Source organism: Pongo pygmaeus, chromosome 1 (genome assembly GCF_028885625.2).
Source record: "Pongo pygmaeus isolate AG05252 chromosome 1, NHGRI_mPonPyg2-v2.0_pri, whole genome shotgun sequence".
Classification (NCBI taxonomy): Eukaryota; Metazoa; Chordata; class Mammalia; order Primates; family Hominidae; genus Pongo; species Pongo pygmaeus.
In genome coordinates this window covers 70,840,976-70,859,772 of record NC_072373.2, presented here as the reverse complement: position 1 = coordinate 70,859,772, position 18,797 = coordinate 70,840,976, and the positions used below count along the sequence as shown (strand labels likewise).

General features: G+C 40.2%; 1 protein-coding gene across 5 annotated transcripts in view; it reads left to right on the top strand.

Annotated features, from left to right (window-relative positions):
* The window catches only part of FAM20B (FAM20B glycosaminoglycan xylosylkinase), a 48,960-nt gene that overhangs the window by 15,929 nt on the left and 14,234 nt on the right, over positions 1–18,797 (top strand). For all 5 annotated transcript variants that reach the window (XR_008495189.2, XM_063652997.1, XM_063652976.1 and 2 more), the window contains exons 2-4: positions 293–802; positions 6,820–6,906; positions 11,032–11,141. Coding sequence is in view for 4 of the 5 variants with exons in the window: in XM_063652997.1 (XP_063509067.1) it covers positions 426–802; positions 6,820–6,906; positions 11,032–11,141 (574 nt within the window). In the remaining variant the exon portion in view is untranslated. The remainder of the gene's footprint in view (positions 1–292; positions 803–6,819; positions 6,907–11,031; positions 11,142–18,797) is intronic.

Sequence of the window (18,797 nt, the reverse complement as noted above, 5' to 3'; positions counted from 1 at the left end):
GAAGAGGGCAGGGCTCCCACCTGTTCCCAGCTCCTTCCAGCTCCATGGAGTGTGCTGCCCTGGCCATGCGTCTCCCACTGCAGCTGGCGTCTTCGCAGCAGCTGCTCCATTTGGGCCGCTGCTGCCATCATTAGTTCCTTCTCCAGATTAGTTAATTTTAAATTATTGAACCTTCTTGAGCTCAAGATTAGAAAGCCAAAAAGGGTGAGTCATATATTAGAGGCTTGCAAAAGATTCAGCGGTGGAAGGACAGAATTTTTGATCAAATTTTGCTTTGTACTTGGGCTTGCAGGAACTGTGGAAGGTGCATCAGTGAAGAAATGGACCAGTGTGTATAATCATGGAATCTCCTTGCTAACCATCACCACCAGCTCTCCTTAATACATGAGCAAGAGTGGGTCAGGGGAGAAGGAAAAGAGGTCAACATGAAGCTAAAGCAGCGAGTCGTGCTGTTAGCAATTCTCCTTGTCATTTTTATCTTCACCAAAGTTTTCCTGATTGACAACTTAGATACATCAGCTGCCAACCGGGAGGACCAGAGGGCCTTTCACCGAATGATGACTGGCTTGCGGGTGGAGCTGGCACCCAAGCTGGACCATACCTTGCAGTCTCCCTGGGAGATTGCAGCCCAGTGGGTCGTTCCCCGGGAAGTGTACCCTGAAGAGACACCAGAGCTGGGGGCAATCATGCATGCCATGGCCACCAAGAAAATCATTAAAGCTGATGTGGGTTATAAAGGGACACAGCTGAAAGCCTTACTGATACTTGAAGGAGGACAGAAAGTTGTTTTCAAACCTAAGCGGTAAGTTTTCATCTTGGAAGCTGCATGTGCTAGTCGGTTGATTCATTTAACTTGGGATTTATATAAGATTTATTTTATCATCTTCTTCTCTTGGAGTCTCTTCAGTAAAATAAGAGGGGTAGACTAGATCTCTAAAGTCTTTTCTAGCACTTAACATAAATCTACCTTTATAGTATCATACAGAATAGTTTTCCTGCCCTAAAAATCCTCTGTGTTCTACCTACTCATTTTTCCCCTCTCTGCCCCAGAACACCTGGTAACCCACTGGTCTTTTTACTGTCTCCATAGTTTTGCCTTTTCCTGAATGTAATATAGTTGCAATCACAGAATGTAAGCCCTTTCAGATTGGCTTCTTTCACTTAGTAAAGTGCATTTAAGGTTTATACATATCTTTTCGTGGCATGATAGTTCATTTGTTTTTATCACTGAATAATATTCCATTGTCTAGATGTACCACAGCTTAATTATCCATTCACTTACTGAAGGGCATCTTGGTTGCTTCCAAGTTTGGGGCAATTGTGAATAAAGCTGCTGTAAACATCCATGTGCAGGTTTTTGTGTGGACATAAATTTTCAACTCATTTGGATAGATACCAGAAGCATAATTGCTGGACCACATGGTAAGAGTACGTTTCATTTTGTAAAAAACTGCTAAACTATCTTCCAAAGTAGCTGTACCATTTTGTGTTTCTACCAGCAATGCATGAGAGTTCCTGTTGCTCCACATCCTCACCAGGGTTTGGTGTCAGTGTTTCAGATCATAGCTATTCTAATAGATCTCTCATTGTTTCTTTCACCTGTTTTAAGTAAAGAATTGGGCCATTTTAGTTACCTTAGTAACTAAATATGTATGTTGTTCGTGATCCCTTTGGACTTTCTAGGGATCTACAGAGATAATTTGTGTGACAATTCTGTGATATAGTTAATTATTTTTATTTATTTATTTATTTCTCTCTCTACACAAGACAGCTTGGAGGGTATAGTTAATTTTCTAAAAATGTTTCCTGAGTTTATGAATTTGAATTAGGTTAACATCATGATGGTGATTTGTATTCTTTTGCCAGGAGTTAGTTACCAATGAATATTCTCAAAGTTTGTAATGTCTGAAATCTTTTGGGTACTAAACATTTTTTTCATTCCTCAGTAGAGCTTTTGAAAAAATTATAACATGACTTTAGATTTCTTTCTGGAGTGGGAGAAGAAATATAGGGAAAAGATGTACAAAATTCAACTCCCTTTCTTACCCAACTATTAGTAAATAAAAGGCAGTCAGAGCATGAATGTATAGGGAGCCCAGAAATGGAAGGGATCACTGTTGGTCTGGAACTGGGAAATATAGGTCAGTGATGTGGAAATTAGGAAAGTTAAAACATCTGGTAGACTTTCAGAGAATAAAAATTTGATTGGGGCTGGGCGTGATGGCTCATGCCTGTAATCCCAGCACTTTGGGAGGCTGAGGTGGGTGGATCACTTGAGCCTGGGTGATGTAATGAGACTCTGTCTCTATAAAAAAATTAAAAATTAGCTGGGCCTGGTGGTGTGCACCTGTAGTAGTCTCAGCTACTTGGAAGGCTGAGGTGGGAGGATGGGAAGATTGCTTGAGTGCGAGAGTTTGAGGCCGCAGCAAGCCGTGCTCGTGCCACTGCCCTCCAGCTTGGGTGACAGAGTGAGACCTGTCTCAAAAAAAAAAAAAACAAAAACCGTGATTATGTGGGCCTGGGATCTGATTTCTGTAATGCACACTATTTGCCAGGGATTACACTAAGTACTTTTGTATCTCTTAATCCTTTAAACCCTTATAGGAAGGTTTAACCTTTTTGGACAATTTCAGTTATTTCCTGAATAAGAAACTGAGGTTTAGAGCGTGTAACTAGCTTGACAAGGTCACCTCACATTAATCAGTGGTACGGAAGTTTGAACCCATATTTGTTAGAGTTGTAAACAGCTTGTATTCTGCCACACACATGGAATTCTCTAAGTTTGTTTGCTTCCCATAAGTGATGATGTGGCGCACTCATCAAAAATCGCATTTAGCTTTGAAGTTTGGTCTTTGACTTCTTGGCCTGAGAGATTAGCAGCATAAACAGAGTGATGGAAAAAGGCAAACTAAAGACAAAAATAAAATTTGTATATAAAGAGATGGCCGGGCACGGTGGCTCACGCCTGTAATCGCAGCACTTTGGGAGGCCGAGGTTGGCGGATCATTTGACGTCAGGAGTTCGAGACCAGCCTGGCCAACATGGCGAAACCCCATCTCTACTAAAAATACAAAAAATTAGCCGGGCGTTTTGGTGTGTGCCTGTAATCCTAGCTACTCAGGAGTCTGAGGCAGGAAAATCACTTGAACCTGGGAGGCGAAGGTTGCAGTGAGCTGAGATTGCGCCGTTGCACTGCAGCCTGGGCAACAAGAGCAAAACTCCATCTCAAAAACATAAAATAAAATAAATAAAGAGATGAGTTGTGAGCATTTTGTGTTTAAATAAGAGGAGATCTGGCTGGGTGCAGTGGCTCACGCCTGTAATCCTAGCACTTTGGGAGGCCGAGGCGGGCGCATCACCTGAGGTCAGGAGTTCGAGACCAACCTGGCTAACATGCTGAAACCCCGTTTCTACTAAAAATACAAAAAATTAGCCAGGCACATGCCTGTAATCTCAGCTACTCGGAAGGCTGAGGCAGGAGAATCGCTTGAACCGGAGGCAGAGGTTGTAGTGAGCTGAGATCGCGCCATTGCACTCCAGCCTGGGCAACAAGAGCGAAAATCCGTCTCAAAAAAAAAAAAGAGATCCTTGTCACACCCACCACTTGTACACTGGAGAATTGAAGGGGAGATGGGACAGCAGGAAGTGTGTTAGAAGACAGATATTCCCAAAAGCGTGCAGTGTTAGACCAGGTGCTTTGCAGGATAGGCCTGAAATGTTCAGACAAGATACAAGTGGAGGGAGGAGAGGCCAGACTGTTGAGTAGGGGAGGTAGTAACAGATAATGCATAACCTTAGTCACTTCTTGCTTCATCTTATATCTCTTACTACCACTGCAGCCTTCTCATTACCTCCCTCCTCCAGACCATCCTGGAAACCACTTCCGTTCTTCCCCAGAAGACTCATATTATCACTATGTTCCCCAGCTTTAAAACATCCAGGGACTTCCCATTGCCCACCAGACAAAACCCAGCCTCCACAGCCTAAGGTCAAGCCCCTGACTGTCTGGTCCTCCTCTCTATACTCAGCCTTATCCTCCCTTTGCTCTTTGTTTCTGTCAAACTCTGGCCCCCTGCTCCCCCATCATCTCCTAAACAGCCTGTGTCCACTCCCAGCTCCAGGGCACTCTCTTCTCCAACTCAGCAAGGTTTTTTTTGGCCCCTGCCATAGGTGTTAACTCTCTTAGTTACTGCACATACTGACCTGTGCTGCTTTATATCAGGAAATATCACAGGCTGGGGAAAGTGGGTGTAAGTGTAAGTGCTTGCAGAAATTGACTCCAGTCCCTAAACACCCAGCAAAATGCTATTCTGACCCCCAGGGCTTCAGAGGCTATTTAGACCTGGTGTAAGTGCAAATTAATGTCCTTGGTCAAACTCTGATGTCCTTCAGCAGAAGGATAGGAATGATTTATTGGCAGTTACTGTATGAATTTTGCTGCTCTGTCAGTGACTTAAGATGGATCACTCTCTGGTAAGAGAAGAATCTAAGTCCTTTCTCTAATAGCCACTTGTGGTTTTAACATTTCTGGAGCCTGGTTATCCATGTCCTACTCTAAGAGATACAAGGTGTGTGCAGTATAGGTAGATGATATATATAGGAATAGAGTGACACTTGTATTTACACATTTTGCCTTATATTATAAGTAAAGGTGATTTTTTTTTAATGTAGCTATTTCCATTCTAGAAGTAATTGATTTTCACAGGCAAAAACAGCAGTTATGTTGGAAAAAGAACAAGAAGGCAGGGGCCTAGGAGTGCGTAGAAGTGAATGAGTAATCATAGGAAGTACTAAAAGGGACCTTAGAGATCAGCTAGTCCAACTGTCCATTTTGCAGGTGAGAAAAATGAGATCCAGAATTTTGATTTTCCATATTTCACATAACCAAAACATGAGCTAAGGATTCAGGCCTGACTTCAGTGTAGTTCTTTTGATTCTTATTCCTTTTCTCTTCCCTCTGTCTTTTCCTCTCCTGCCCACTCCCAAAGTTCCTGTATTCCTCTAAGCTTTTGCATTTTACTCTGCGCAGCCTTTAGATGGATTGGAAAGCTCTCTAATGTTTCACTGAAAGGACCGTACGGCACTTCACCACATACCTTCCTGTGGCTGCCCTGGAGTACTAAAAATAAAGTACTCAAGGATAGCCTACATCTGTAGTAGAACAGTACCTGAATAGTGTCAGCTTTTTGCTGCAGTGGTATTTCAAATTTGACTTTCAATTTAGAGGTAGCTAATATAAACCTTTTTAAAAATTATTCCTAAGTAATCCTTTGCACTAGGAACAAACAAACAAAAAAATACATTTGGGTATATTGACCATGCTAAGAAGAAACTGGTGCCCAACCAGATGGTGATACGCGGCTGTCTTCTAACAAATGCTTCATCATTTTGCCTTGAAGATATATTTTGTGGAGATGATTTCACTTTATATTCTAAGGTCATTTAAGTTGAAGTTCACTGCCTTTATAGTACTGTTTTCCACTTCCCTATTGCTGTTTTAGCATGAGAGAGCCAACTATCCTTAGTGGAACCTCTCTTCTCCACATCACTCTCAATTTATTTCTATTTCATAGGTCCATTGTAAAGCCTAAAAGGTCTCCTTTAGATTCAGGAAATGCAGGAGACCAATGGAGAGGACATAGGTGAATTAAGTACTTTTTTCTTCCCAATTAACAGATTTAAATTCTATCTTTTAAAATGGTTAGTAGAAAGAAATATGCCAGTCTTCATTATCCTTTGCTTATGTCATGCATATGATAGAAAATCATCAGAATGCAGTTTGAGATGAAAGAGACCTTAGAAATTACCTCCTAGTCCAGCCCCTAATATTGTAAATAAGGAATCTGAGACCCAGAGAAGAGAAAGGTTTTGCTCAAGCTTACCCAGTCAAGTAATGACAGCCACACCAACCTCCCACTGCCAGTCCAGGACTCCTTGTAGTACGTCATCATAAACTTAAAAAGAACAAGAATGGTTATTCAAACAACTTTTTTCAAAAGCACCGTTGCCTTCCCATTAACAAAGATTGAGTTATATCAGACTATTTTCCCCCAAATTTAAATTTCTCTGCCATTCTGGTAAGCAAAAGTTTTTTGTTTTTTGAGACAGAGCCTCACTCTGCTGCCCAGGCTAGAGTGCAGTGGCACAGTCTCGGCTCACTGCAACCTCCGCCTCCCAGGTTCAAGCGATTCTCCTGACTCAGCCTCCTGAACAGCTGGGATTACAGGCATTCACCACCACACCCGGGTAATTTTGGTATTTTTTAGTAGAGATGGGGTTTCGCCATGTTGGCCAGGCTGTTCTCGAACTACCGACCTCAGGTGATCCACCCACCTTGGCCTGCCAAAGTGCTGGGATTACAGGTGTGAGCCACCGTGCCTGGCCAGCAAAAGTTTTAATTACACATTTTTCTTCATTTCTTCAGGTCAGTTTAATAAACATTTTAGTAGACATTTATTAAGCACCAACTATGTGCTTAACAGTGCTGGCGATACAAAGACAGTCCTTGCCTTCCAGAAAACTACCTTTTATCTGTACTAAAACTACATCAAAAGCACTTTAGTGGGGCAAAAATGACATCTTCCATGTTATATTCTTAGAATGATCGCTGACATAGATAGAGAATTCTAGTTTCCTTCTCTACCTCATCTTCACTCCATCTACCAGCAATTCATGCTAACCCACAGTTGTTCTCAGGGTTGACAGAGAAGGTGACTATAGCAGAATCAGGCTTGCTAATGGATGTATTCTACCACTTGTGCTGTCACCTGTTACTGGTGTAATCCATGTATACATCTGTGCTTCCCATTCACTTTGCAGGTATAGCCGAGACTATGTGGTGGAAGGGGAACCGTATGCTGGTTATGATAGACACAATGCTGAGGTAGCAGCCTTTCACTTGGACAGGTGCGTATGATCACAGCAGCTTATGTTCATTTTGTTTGCTTTCAAAAATCTTTCTTGGAGAGGATTCGTGGACTCCTTCAAAAGGATGCAACACTAATAAATAACTTGTTACCGCTTTTAGATAGCTAATTGACTAGTTCCATTAAACTTGTATGAGTCTCATAATTTGGTTGGCACCAGGAATACTAAAGTATTTTAATTCCATGCTTCTTTAGGTCATTTCATTTCTGGCCTGCTCTGTTATTATCATCAGTGAAGATATTCTTGGTAAATAAACTTTGAACTTAAATCTCTGAATTGAACTGGTCATTAATTGGGCCTAGCCATCCTGTTGTTTTGTTATGTGTTTGTTTTAAGTAAGTAATGCTGACTTATCCCCATGTGCTGGAAACATATAGCATGAAATATATTATGAATTTTATTGTTCTTTATACAAACTATGCACAGCTTCAAAAACCAGAATAATTATAAAAGGAAAGGGCCAGGCGTAGTGGCTCATGCCTGTAATCCCAACACTTTGGGAGGCCAAGGTGGGCAGATTGCATGAGCTCAGGAGTTCGAGACCAGCCTGGGCAACATGGTGAAACCCCGTCTCTACTAAAATACAAAAAATTAGCTGGGCGTGGTGACAGGCACCTGTAGTCCCAGCTTCTTGGAAGGCTGAGGCAGGAGAATCGCTTGAACCCAGGAGGCAGAGGTTGCAGTGAGCCGAGATCATGCCACTGCACTCCAGCCTGGGTGACAGAGCGAGACTCTGTCTTTTTAAAAAAAAAAAAGGAAAGAAAATAGATGTGAATTATAAGTTTGTAAGTTAACTAGGAAAATTATTTTTTTTTTTCAGCAGGTTACTGGTCAGGAACCTTGCAGCTGAACTGTCTGGTATCCCAGTTACTCTGCTGACCAGCTCTTTCATAAGGCCATATTGGCCAACTTTAAAAGAAATTGCTCACAATATTTGTTTTAAAAAATTAATTTATGACTGGATGCAGTGGCTCATACCTGTAATCCCAACACTTTAGGAGGCTGAGGTGGGTGAATCACTTGAGCCCAGGAGTTCAAGACCAGCCTGGACAACATGGAGAAGCCCCATCTCTACTAAAAAAATACAAAAATTAGCTGAGTGTGGTGGCGTGTGCCTGTAGTTCCAACTAGTTGGGGAGGCTGAGGAAGGAGGATTGCCTGAGCCTGGGAGGTCGAGGCTGCAGTGAGCTGTGATCACACCACTGCACTCCAGCCTGAGCAACAGAGTGGGACCCTGTCTCAATAAAATAAAATAAAATAATAAATAAATTTTTTTTCTGAGACAGAGTCTCACTCTGTCCTCCAGACTAGAGTGCAGTAGCCTGATCTTGGCTTACTGCAAACTCCACGTCCTGGGTTCAAACAATTATCCTGCCTCAGCCTACCGAGTAGCTGGGACTACAGGTATGCGCCACCACACCCAGCTAATTTTTTGTATTTTTAGTAGACACGGGGTTTCACCATTTGGCCAGGCTGGTCTGGAACTCCTGACTCAAGGTGATCCGCCCACCTCAGCCTCCCAAAGTGCTGGGATTATAGACGTGAGTCACCACGCCCAGCCTAAAAATGAATTTATAAGGAAACCAGAAGAAAAAAGGTGAAATGTTTGTCTTTTTCAGAATTAGGATTTTGTAAACATAAAAGCAATAACTTAAAAATCACAAATTCAATAGTCTTGACTAAATAAAATAATGAACTTATATAGCAAGAAACAAAATTTAAAAGCAAACAAATGGGGAAAACACTTGAATCTAATGTAATCTGAGTATTAATAGCCTTAATATGTGTTTATACAAATATTAATAGCCTTAATATGTGTTTATACGAACATATGTATGTTAAAACTCTATTAGAAAATGGGTTAAGAGCACATTGTCAATTGCTAATAAATATGTGGGGGGGAGGTTCATCCTCACCAGAAATTTTTAAAAATTCAGATGAGATACTGTTTTTACCTGTTGAAAATGGCAAAGCTTAAAAAAAAGATAATACTTTATTGGGAGGAATACATTGAGATTCATATGCTGCTTATGGCATTGTTAATTGTTTCAGTCTTTTTGTTAAGAACCCTAGCATTATATATCAAAAGGATAAATATATCAACATTAAGGAATATTCATATCCTTTGAACAAATAACTTCTTTTTTATACACATATCTAAGACATTTCTAGGAAGTACCCTAGAGAAAGAATACAAAATTCAAAGATATATATACAACAGTCTTAGCTGTAGCATTTTCAATAGTGGAAAAACTGGTTGTAACCTAAACATCTATTGATATGGAAAAGCTTAGATATGTGTGTACAATACCATGAATTTTTGCTGCCCCTTTTGAGACCTAGTGGTGGACAGTTGGATAAATCCTTCTCCTCACTTAGTAGCACACCAGAATCAGGCTTTCCAAGACCTTATCTGTTTGCGTCTTTTCTTCGTCCCCAACTCCCTTCTTCCTATCCTGTTTGTTGGAAACCAACAGGCATAAAGTTCCTCATTTCTGTACCAGTGTTTTGTATTGCCCAATACACTAAGTTTTGTTGATATATATGTAAAGTGATAATTTCATTGTTATTTCATTGTTATTTTGTATTTCCCCATTACTGGCAAAGTTTATCTTTTCACAGCAGGACACCTATTTGTTAACTTAGAGTATTTGTGTACTTTTGATGTTAGCTAACTATAATGTTTCAGTTTGTGACTTGTGCTTTGGGAGTCTTGTATTTAAAAGTCCTTCCCTACCTCAAAGTCTGAAAGATGTTCTCTTGCCAGTCCCCCTGTCACTTTTGTTAAGTGCCACTGTAGCCAGCCTCAAGTACCGCAGTAACATTGCCCCTCAATGCTAAACTGGCTGCTGTTCTTGGGCTTGGCAATTTTCAATGGGGAGAAAAAATACTTCCCAATCTAGGCTGCGTTTGTAGTCCTAGGTACCAGGGAGGCTGAGGTGAGAGGATCACTTGAGCCCAGAAGTTCCAGGCTGCAGGGAGCTATGATCATGCCACTGCACTCCGGCCTGGTCAACAGAGTGAGACTCAAAAACCAGCCAACCAACCAACCAAACAAACAAAACACACAAAAAACCCTTCCCAACCTTTTCCATTTGTGGATCCTGATACTTTTCTGCTTTGGGTTGCTGTTTCTTCATTACAGTCAGATTTAACCACCTTCCCTTGCCTCAGGGGGTATCTCTGGATTTCTATGTTATTTTGACAAATCTGTTGATCTTGCCTTTGTGGCTTTTCTAAGACTGGGTTTAGGACAGAATCAGCAGTCCTAAACAATACCCATTTGTAAAGGCTTTCTAATGACTGGGGAAAAGGTTCATGATACAATGATGAGTAAAAAGCAAGATATAAAACTGCATACAATATAATCTCAATTGTATGTATATACGTAAGTGTGAGTGTGTGTTTATGTACCCACACTTAAAGGGAAAGCATGCTTATATGCCAGAATGTCAGCACCTGTAATTATTTCTGGGTTGTGGAATCATAGGTGATTATAAATTTTCTGTGTGTTCCAAATTCTGTCCCTCCAACTTTTGTTCAGTTGGTGTATATTTTTTAGCCAGGAAATTTCATTTTTTAAAAATAAATTATTGTTTTCAACCTTTTAGATTATTAGAGATATCTTCAAATGTCTCTATATTTAATTTGCTCTGTGGGCTTAGCCTTTTAGATCAGTCTGCTTTTTTTTTTTTTTAACCAACGTGCTGTTTTATTTAAAGATTTGAACCCATATATGAGTTTGGGTCCCATTTTTTTTCTAATACTTTCCTAAAATCTATCTTTAATTTTTATTATGAAAAAATTTCTAACATACAAAAGTAGAAAGAATAGTATAATGAGCCCATATACCCACTCTGTAGATTTAAAAAGTGTTCACATTTTATCAGATTTGTCTTATTCTTTTTGCTGAAATGTATATTAAAATAAATTATACACACCTTGACATTAAATTCCTAAATATATGTACCTCTAAAAAATTAGGTTTAGCTACTAGCTAAAACCCTTTACACATTTGACATGATGAACTGTAATTTTTAAAACTGTTACTTAAAAAACATCCCCTAAGATTTTTCTCTTCTGTTCTTCAATCTTCCAAACCAGGATTCTGGGTTTCCGCCGAGCCCCCTTGGTAGTTGGCAGATTTGTTAATCTTCGGACAGAGATCAAACCTGTTGCCACAGAGCAGCTGTTGAGCACCTTCCTAACTGTAGGTAAGAAGATTGTAGAGGACATTTACATAGGGGAATGATTAATAAGTTAAAATGGGGCATTGTTGAGCAAGCTGGCTCATGACCTTTAGGAATTGAAGAACTCAGGGGAATACAAAAGCAAATCAGACAACCAGCTCTCAGGTTATTTGGGAAAATGAATCTAAAGGAGATGGCAGGAAATTGAAATTTTCCTGTATACTCTGTGTTGTCTGTGACATAGGGAGTGAGGTCATTTAGTGATGGTGAAAGCAGGGGATTATTTCCTTCTGCTTTCTCTTACAGCTATTAGTAAGTCTGAAACTCAGAATTCGGCCTAAATTGGTTATTGTTTGTACATCATTGGCTCAGTTGTTTTTACATATATAATATGTTTTCTCAGGAACTGTCTCCCATCTCCTTAGAATTGAGGAAATCTTAAGGCAACTCTTTAGGAGGCTCAGAAATAATTTTGTGAGGTTGTATTTGGACCTGGAAGATCAACAGGCCTACTCCTTCTGCAAGGGTTAACCTATAACTCATTGTGCCTAGAACTGGCTATGTTGCCCCTGGCCTCTGTTTTCCATTATCTTAACTCTGAGGTAAGAGATCTGAGCTAAAATTCTCACTCCTGTTCTTGTGAGCAAGATGAGAATGGGAAGAATTCAAAAGTGCGGTGGTTTCTTGTTTCCACCTCTTCACCTTGACTCTTTTTCAGTGATACAGTGCTCTGCATTAGGGCATGACTGTTGAAACAGACATTGCAAGATGAACTTCACCTTGCTTTTTTTTTGCTAGAGTGAGTGGATTTACATTTAAAATGAGGAAAAACTGAATATTTAAAGGACTTATGACAGATTCATCATTCAGAATTTCCACTTATAAGGCTTGGGCTGTACTTTTCTTATAGATAACCAAAAGCATACAATGTTTGATATTGTATCAGATATTTGTTTCAGATATTTTCTAATCACCTTTGGTTGTTCAGTTTTATGCTCAGCAAACATGAATTCCTGGTGGGTGCTGGGATTGAGGGAAAGAGTCCAAGAAGAATAAGCCAGGGTACCTGCTCTTCAAAGGCTCACAGACGGTTAACTCACACATTGTATGAAGTATGGGTAAGGGAAAAGCAGAGGGTTTGTAGAGGATGTTATTAACACTTGAACTGAGTATTGAAGAACCAGTATGAGTTACCAAGGCAGCAAAGAGGAAAGGGCATTGGCAAAATAATGGGAATATTAATGAGAACAAGGGCATAAAGACTGGAAAGTAATAGGCAGGTAGAGGGATTTGGCTGGAGGTGAAGTTTTTAATAATCATCTGATCTTAGCATAACCTTGTTGTTATTGTTGTGTTTTTAGACTTTATTGTTTTTAGAGCAGCTTTAGGTTCACAGCAAAACTGAGAGGAAGGTACAGAGATTTCCCAAATAACCCCTGCCCCTCACATGCATAGTTTCCCCCATTATCAACATCCCACATCACAGTGGTACAGTTGTTACAATTGATGAGTCCACATTGACACATCATAATCACCCAGAGTCCATAGTTTACATTCCCATTCACTCTTGGTGTTGCACATTCTGTGGGTTTGGACAAATATATAATGACATATATACATCATTGTAGTATCACACAGAGTATTTTCACTGATCTAAAAATCCTCTATGTTCCACCTATTCATCATTCTCCACCCCTCTCTCCAGTCCCCTTGCAACCACTGATCTTTTTACTGTCTGCATAGTTTTGCCTTTTCCAGAATGTTACATAGTTGAATCACAGTATATAGCTTTTTCAGAGTGGTTTCTTTCACTTAATAATATACATTTAAGGTTCCTCCATGTCTTTTCATGGCTTGGTTTATCATTTCTTGTTATTGCTGACTAATGTTCCATTGTCTGATGTACCACAGTTTATCCATTTAGCTATTGAATGGCATCTTGGTTGCTTCCATGTTTGGGCAGTTGTGAATAAAGCTGCCATAAACATCTGTGTATAGCTTTTTCTATTGACGTAAGTTTTCAGCTCTTTTGGGTAAATACCAAGGAGTGTGATTTCTGGATCATATAGTAAGAGTACATTTAGTAAGAAACTGCCAAATTGTCTTCCAAAGTGGCTGTACCATTTTGCATTCCCACCAGCAAAGAGTGAGAGTTCTTGTTGCTCCTCATCTTTGGCAGCATTTGATGTCATATTTTGGATTTTGACTATTCTATTCTAGTAGGTGTATCTCATTGTATTAGTTTGCATCTCCCTGATGACATAATGTAGAGCATCTTTTCATATGTTTATCTGTCATCTGTATATCTTTGTTGAGGTGTCTGTTAAGGTCTTTGGCTCATATTTAAGTTAGGTTGGTTGTTTTCTTACTGTCAAGTTTTAGGAGTTCTTGGTATGGTATGGCTAAAAGTCCTTTGTTAGATGTGTCTTTTGAAAATATTTTCTCCAGCTGGACATAGTGGCTCATGCCTGTAATCCCAGCACTTTGGGAGGCCGAGGTGGGCAGATCACTTGAGGTCAGGAGTTTGAGACCAGCCTGGCCAATATGGTGAAACCCTGTCTCTACTAAAAACACAAAAATTAGCTGGGCATGGTGGCACACACCTGTAATCGCAGCTACTTGGGAGACTGAGGCAGGAGAGTTGCTAGAACCCAGGAGACAGAGATTGCAGTAAGCTGAGATCACGCCACTGTAACTCCAGCCTGGTCGACAGAGCGAAACTCCGTCTCAAAAAAAAGAAAATATTTTCTTCAAATGTATAACTTGTTTCATTCTCTTGATGCAATTTTTAAAATGTATTATTAAGTCAGTTGGCATATAATACAAGAATAACTAAAATCTGTGTAGCTCCAGCAACCTACCCAAGTATGTTCACACTGTTACTTTATCTGATCCTTTTGACAATAGCGTGCAATAAGTAGGTGAGGTGTTACCCACATTTTATACCTGAGAGTGGAGGCTTAGAAGTGTCTAATGACTTTCCCAAAGTCACAAAACTACTAATTTTTAGCCAGGATCCAAACTCAGATTTTAAGACTCTAAAATCTTTCATTAGCTTATAGTCTTTATTTATTCAGTACAACTTTATTCCACTTCTGTTTGACAGGTGCTGAGCTAGGTGCTGAATACGCAAAACCGAATGACCTTCCTATCTTCAAGGATCTTTGTCTAATGGGGGAGCCAGACATGTACAAAGGGCCTATGAACTGTGGTGGTGGGGGTGGGGGTGGGGGTTGGGGTGGGGGTGGGAATAGGGAGGTGCCCTAGAAGTTATGGCCAGGATGACAGTTAATTCATGAAGATGATATTTTAACCAAGTCTTAAAGGGAAAATAGCAGTCCTTTAGGTAGATACAGTGGGAAAGAATATTTTAGGTTTGTATTTAACATTTTTTGTGCTATAGATACCTTTGGCAGTCTGGAGAAGCTTACGGATCCTTTCTAAAAATAAAGGTTTTAAATACATACATAAATTAAAATACATAGACTTATAAATGGACCCAATAATATTGAAGTTTAATTTCAGTATCAAAAATTTTAAAAAGCAAATTTAGATACAGTAATATGTGCTTTGTTATTTAACACATTAAATAAGATCTATCAGATTAGTCACTACTGTGATTTCAAACTATGATTATAAATAGTATTTTGAGATTATCTGCAACAATGCTAGTATGATATGAAAAATCTGTGATTTCTTGTAGAGACAGTCACATGTAATACAAATATGACGGTTTGCTCCCTGCCATCATAATAGAAGGAAATACTAATTTTTAGTAGAGGTTAGTGAAAATAAAGGTGTAATTTTGTTCCCATCCAGCTTACAGACCCTATGAGTTGACCCTGTTCCAGGTAGAGGACAGAGCCTGGACAAGGGTGATGAGCAATGAGAGAAGAGCAACAAGCTCAGGAGACTGTGCTATTTAGCTGAAGGAAAGGATGTGTGGGGGCTGGCCAGTGAGGAAGACAGCTGATCAGGACAGTGTCACTGAAGGGCCTGTGTACCATGCTTAGGAGTAGAGACTTTCTCTTTAGGCACTAGAAAGCCATTAAAAGAGTTTGAATATGGAAAAATCAGATTTGAATTTCAAGAGCGAATTGTGGCAGCATTGTCAACGGTGCATTGGGAAGGGGAGAATCAAGAGCTGAGAGCACTCTGGGAGTGTCGTGAATTCATATGTAATAAGAACTAAAACAGAGACAGGGAATAGATTTAAGAGCTATTCAAGAGTTGGAATGGAAAGAATTTGGTGAACATTTGGGCTGGGAGAGCAATTGAGAGAGAAGAAAAAATTAAGAATGACTCCTAGGTTTCTGGATTGGATGACAAGTGATTAGTGGAGCTGTTAACTATTTTAGGAATGTAGGGAGAAGAGCATATTTAGGGAGGTGGAGCAGAGAAAGATAATGAATTTAATTTTGGATATTTTGTTTCCTTGACAGGAACATCCAGGAGTAAGTGTAGACTAATCATTTAGGAGCTAAAGCCTACAGTTTAGGAGAAAAGGCTTGGCTGAAGCCATAGATTTTATTGTCACAGTTGGTAGTTCACCCAAGGAGAGCATGGAGACTGAGGTGATCAGAAAACCAGTTTTAAAAGTTTGGCAATCCAGGAAATAGAGGTTCAGAGCCTCAGTTCATGGCACTGAAACGGGGATATTGAACTCTGGAAAGATAGATTGAACCATGTTATTAAAATAAGTAGCTGGCATCAATTGGTGTCTGACAATATGTCAGGCACTGTGCTAAGCATTGCCATGGATTGCCTCATTCACTCTTCACAACTCAGTGGTGGAGGAGGTACTATTGTTGTCTCCATTTTACAGAAGTTGCTTAGAGAGACTAAATTACATGCCCAGAGTCTTGCAATCTCATCATTAAACTAGTCTAAATGTTAACCCCAGGAACCTGACCTCAGACCCCACATTCTCCCTTCTAGTTATGAAGATTCTTATTTACCAAACTCAAGAGTTTGGATTTTATCCTATAGGAAACAGGTTTCCTATACCAGGCAGTATTTTGTTTGTTTTAGGGCTTTACATTTTTATTTGAATCAGTAATGGATTCACACAATTCAAAATTCAGGGAAATTCAGGCTGGGTGTGGTGGCTGACACCTGTAACCCCAGCACTTTGGGAGGCTGAGGCAGGAGGATCACATGAGGCCAGGAGTTTGAGACCAGCCTGGCCAATATGATGAAATTTCGTCTCTACTAAAAATATAAAAATTAGCCAGGTGTGGTGGTGCACGTCTGTAATCCCAGCTACTTGGGAGGCTGAGGCAGGAAAATCACTTGAACCTGGGAAGCGGAGGTTGCAGTGAGCCGAGATCATGCCACTGCACTCCAGCCTCAGAGACAGAGCAAGATTATGTTTCAAAAAAAAAAAAAAAAATTCTGTGAAATTCAATGAAAAATTTTCTCGTCTGTCCAGTTCCTTCCCCTTTCTCCAAGTGGCAACCTTTAACTAGTAATTTCCTTATGTCTTTTTGTATGAAATATATATATATATTTTTATTTATCTCTACCATTTTATACAACATATGGCACACTTTGCATACTTCTGCATCTTACTCTTTTTACTTAATAGATCCTAGAAATCTGTATCACATAGAGCTTCATTGTTTTGTTGTTTTACACTGCAAAGTGTTCCATTATTTGGGTCTACCATAATTCATATAACCAGAATTTTATTGGACTTAAATGTTGTTCCAATATTTTGTTTTTATAACCAGTGTTGCCCAGAATTACCTTGTATATATGTCAGGGGTCCCCAACCCCTGGGCTGCGGAACAGTACCATTCTGTGGCGTGGTAGGAACTGGGTTGCACGGCATGAGGTGAGGGGTGAGCGAGCATTACCGCCTCAGCACCAGCTCCTTGTCAGATCAGTGGCAGCGTTATATTCTCATAGGAGCACAAGCCCTATTGTGAACTGCACATGTGAAGGATCTAGGCTGCACGTTCCTTATGAAAATCTAATACCTGATGATCTGACATGGAGCAGTTTCATCCTGAAACCATTCCCACCCAGTCCCCAACCCCTGTCTGTGGAAAATTGTCTTCCACAAAACCAGTCCCCGGTGCCAAAATGGTTGGGGACCACCCATATATTATTTCACACATGAGCAAGTATTTCTAGAAATGGGAGTGCTAGGTCAAAAGGCACATGCATTTTAAGTTTTGATAGGTGTGGCCACATTATCCTATATAGATGTTTAACCAGTTTATATTCCCATAGAAATATATGAGAGTGACTTTTGCTCCTAGCTTCACCAACAATATGTTATTAAACTTTTGGTTTTGTGTATTTCATATGAAGCATCTTTTTGTTTGAGAGCTATTTGTATTTTCTGTTAACTGTCTTTGCATATCCTTTGCTCATTTTCTGCTGTGTCATTGGTCTTACTGATGTATAGGAGTTCATCCCTAGGGCAGATAGTCTTTTGTGACATGAGATGTAAATACTTTCTTGAATTTTTTTTTTTTTTTTTTTTTTTTTTTGAGATGAAGTTTTGCTCTGTCACCCAGGCTGGAGTGCAGTGGCGCAATCTCGGCTTACTGCAACCTTTGCCTCTCAGGTTCCAGTGATCCTCTCGCCTCAGCCTTCCGAGTATTTGGAATTACAGGTGCACACCACTACTCCCAGCTAATTTTGTATTTTTAGTAGAGACAGAGTTTTGCCATGTCGGCAAGGCTGGTCTCAAACTCCTGACCTCAAGTGATCAGGAGTTCACTTATTATGATAGTTGCCAAATGGTGATTTTTTTTTTTTAAATGCTCTCTCTCAGCAGTATCACCAAATGATGATTTTTGTATTTTTATTTTTTTGAGACAGAGTCTCACTCTGTCACCCAGGCTGGAGTGCAATGGCACGATCATGGCCCACTGCAGCCTAACCTCCTGGTCTCAAGCAATCCTCCTACCTCAGCCTCCTGAGTAGCTTGGACTACAGACATGAGTCACCATGCCTGGCTAATGTTTTTACTTTTATTTCTATAGAGACAAGGTTTCATTGTGTTTGTCCAGGCTGGTCTCAAATTCCTGGGCTCAAGTGATCCTTCTCCCTTGGCCTCCCAAAGTGCTGGGATTACAGATGTGAGCCACAGTTCCTGGCCATCCAATGATGATTTTTTTCATTCTATCATTGCTTCTAGACCTATTAGTTGTCATTCTGTTGAAGGGTAGAACTTCCCCGCCTCCACACATTCATGTGCTTATTTATATCACCATGAACTCACTATGAGCTACAATTTATGACCATTATAATTATTTGGATGCTTAAACTGTTCCACATTTGGCCACAAACTAGTTCCTGTGTCATTTTGGAATGGTCCTATCATTCTTCAAGCACTTTCTTGCAACTGGCGTAACACTGTGGTCCAGGATCATTAAAAGGAACCCTAGTTCCTTTATTTTTTAAGATGGAGTTTTGCTCTGTCACCCAGGCTGGAGTGCAGTGGCGCAATCTCGGCTTACTGCAACCTTTGCCTCTCAGGTTCCAGCGATCCTCCTGCCTCAGCCTTCCAAGTAGTTGGAATTACAGGTGCACACCACTACTCCTTAGTTCCTTTTAATGTGGTACTAAAATGGTATTTAGGAACTACCCTGTGGGCGCTAGGTGTGCTCATTACTTCCTGGGTGTCATTGTTTCCATGTTCTCTTGAAGGACAGAGGCGGGAAA